General features: G+C 32.8%; 1 protein-coding gene across 1 annotated transcript in view; it reads left to right on the top strand.

Annotated features, from left to right (window-relative positions):
• Window positions 1-1,779, top strand: part of LOC111089414 — a gene marked incomplete at its 3' end in the record, with an annotated part of 16,198 nt that overhangs the window by 12,583 nt on the left and 1,836 nt on the right. The window contains exon 3 of the mRNA XM_022401860.1: window positions 989-1,149. Within this exon, the coding sequence (XP_022257568.1) occupies window positions 989-1,149 (161 nt within the window). The remainder of the gene's footprint in view (window positions 1-988; window positions 1,150-1,779) is intronic.

The following is a 1,779-nucleotide window of genomic DNA, read 5'->3' as shown; positions in this document are numbered from 1 at the left end:
TTTATGTTTCTGTCCTTCCCGTATCTCAACTCCCGGGTAGGTACTTTATGCTAGATTTGTGGTTAGTGTTTCTAACTTTTCTGTATAGTCAACCTCAGGACTGATATTTTATACAAAAATTGGTTTTATGTTTCTGTCCTTCCCGTATCTCAACTCCCGGGTAGGTACTTTATGCTAGATTTGTGTTTAGTGTTTCTAGCCTTTCAGTTAACCTCAGGACTGATATTTTATAGTAGAAGTATGTTTAATTCAATTAGGGGTCTAGATTAATGAATAATTTAAACAAGATATATGTTTTCCCCCCTCTCTCTCTTGAAGGAGCCATCAATTCTTTTCTTGCACTCAAGGACTTCAATTTCTGTCCATAATTCATTTTTTCCCTGATCCTTTAATAAATACACCAGTTTCAAGTTTGTCTATGTAAATGGATAGGTCAAATGTCAAATTGTTCTTTTTAAAATATATATTGCATGAATGTCTTGATTGTTTGTGTACATAAAACAAGTTGTTGTTGTTTGTTATTAAGCACAAAGCTATCTGTGCTTTGCCCACCACAGGTATCGAAACTAGGTTTCTAGCGGTATAAGTCCGCAACCATACCTCTGTGCCACTGTGGGGCACATATAAAACAAAGACAAATGCAGAAGGATAAAACTTGCCTCTAGTGATCGTAACGGGCAAAATGAGGAGAGAGTTTAAAAACAAATGAATAAATATATATATATTTCCTGTTTTTATTGATTTTCAGTAAGAAAGCTTGATGTTCTGAAATTTTATAATTAATATCACAAATTTTATAGTGAAGGATTTCAATTAAAGTTCGTCTTTATAACCAATGTGTTTACTAAGTTGATACCTAAATCTTTTTATTGTTATTATTGTTGTCTTTCCCCATGAATTAGGGATTTAAAAAATTTAGAATTCGGAAAGGACTGTAAAACTAAAGTATATATAAATATATTTAATTATATTTTTTGTTTTCACCACCAGGTGTCAGCTTTCGTGACAACAAATGGTCACCAAGCAACAAGACCCAAACACTTGAAATTCTCTTCTCTAGCGAACGGCCATGTTGGTTCTTCTGTGCTCACTACTGGGGGCGCTTCAGTGTCATCCGGGAATGGCAGCTCGATGGGAGTAAAAGTTTTTGTAAGTGTATTTTTTTTATGAACATCATGACAGATACGTTAATAGAAGAGGAATAAATGTGACCACTTAAATCTTATTCAAAACCACTCCAGCTATAACGCAACTATTTTTTAAAATGAATTAAAAGAAACCCTAAAACCCGGATAACGTAGAAAAGCTTACTTTTATGTTCTTATACTTTTTCAAAATATCACTAAGATTTTCATTATACCAGATATTTTATTTCTTAACGTTGTACTATGGAAAATATTTCGTAAACAGGAGATGAAATGCTATAATAAGTAAGGCTTAATATATAAATATTTGTTATAAATAATTGAATTTTTCAATAGTAATTTCATTTCTTTTTAGACGACCAACATTTTGAAAATTATATATAAACTGACTTGATCTACATAGTATAAAAACAATTATAATCAATTAGTTCCCGAGTTCGAATACGTGCAATACCTCAAAATATTCCCCCCAATTTAAACTATCGCCTGGGGGGTGTGTTATAAGAGTTTAGTTAGTGGGTTCTGCTGATTGGCTGCCTTCTGTCTGGTAAGTAACTCAAAATTAGGGACGACGGCAGATTACCTTTGTAGTTTTTCCCTCATATAATGATATCAAAAAGAAGCATGGCCAGGT

The sequence above is a fragment of the Limulus polyphemus genome, unplaced genomic scaffold, assembly GCF_000517525.1.
Source record: "Limulus polyphemus unplaced genomic scaffold, Limulus_polyphemus-2.1.2 Scaffold6153, whole genome shotgun sequence".
NCBI lineage: Eukaryota > Metazoa > Arthropoda > Merostomata > Xiphosura > Limulidae > Limulus > Limulus polyphemus.
Note: the sequence above shows the minus strand (reverse complement) of the source record. Positions and strands in the feature narration are given on the sequence as shown.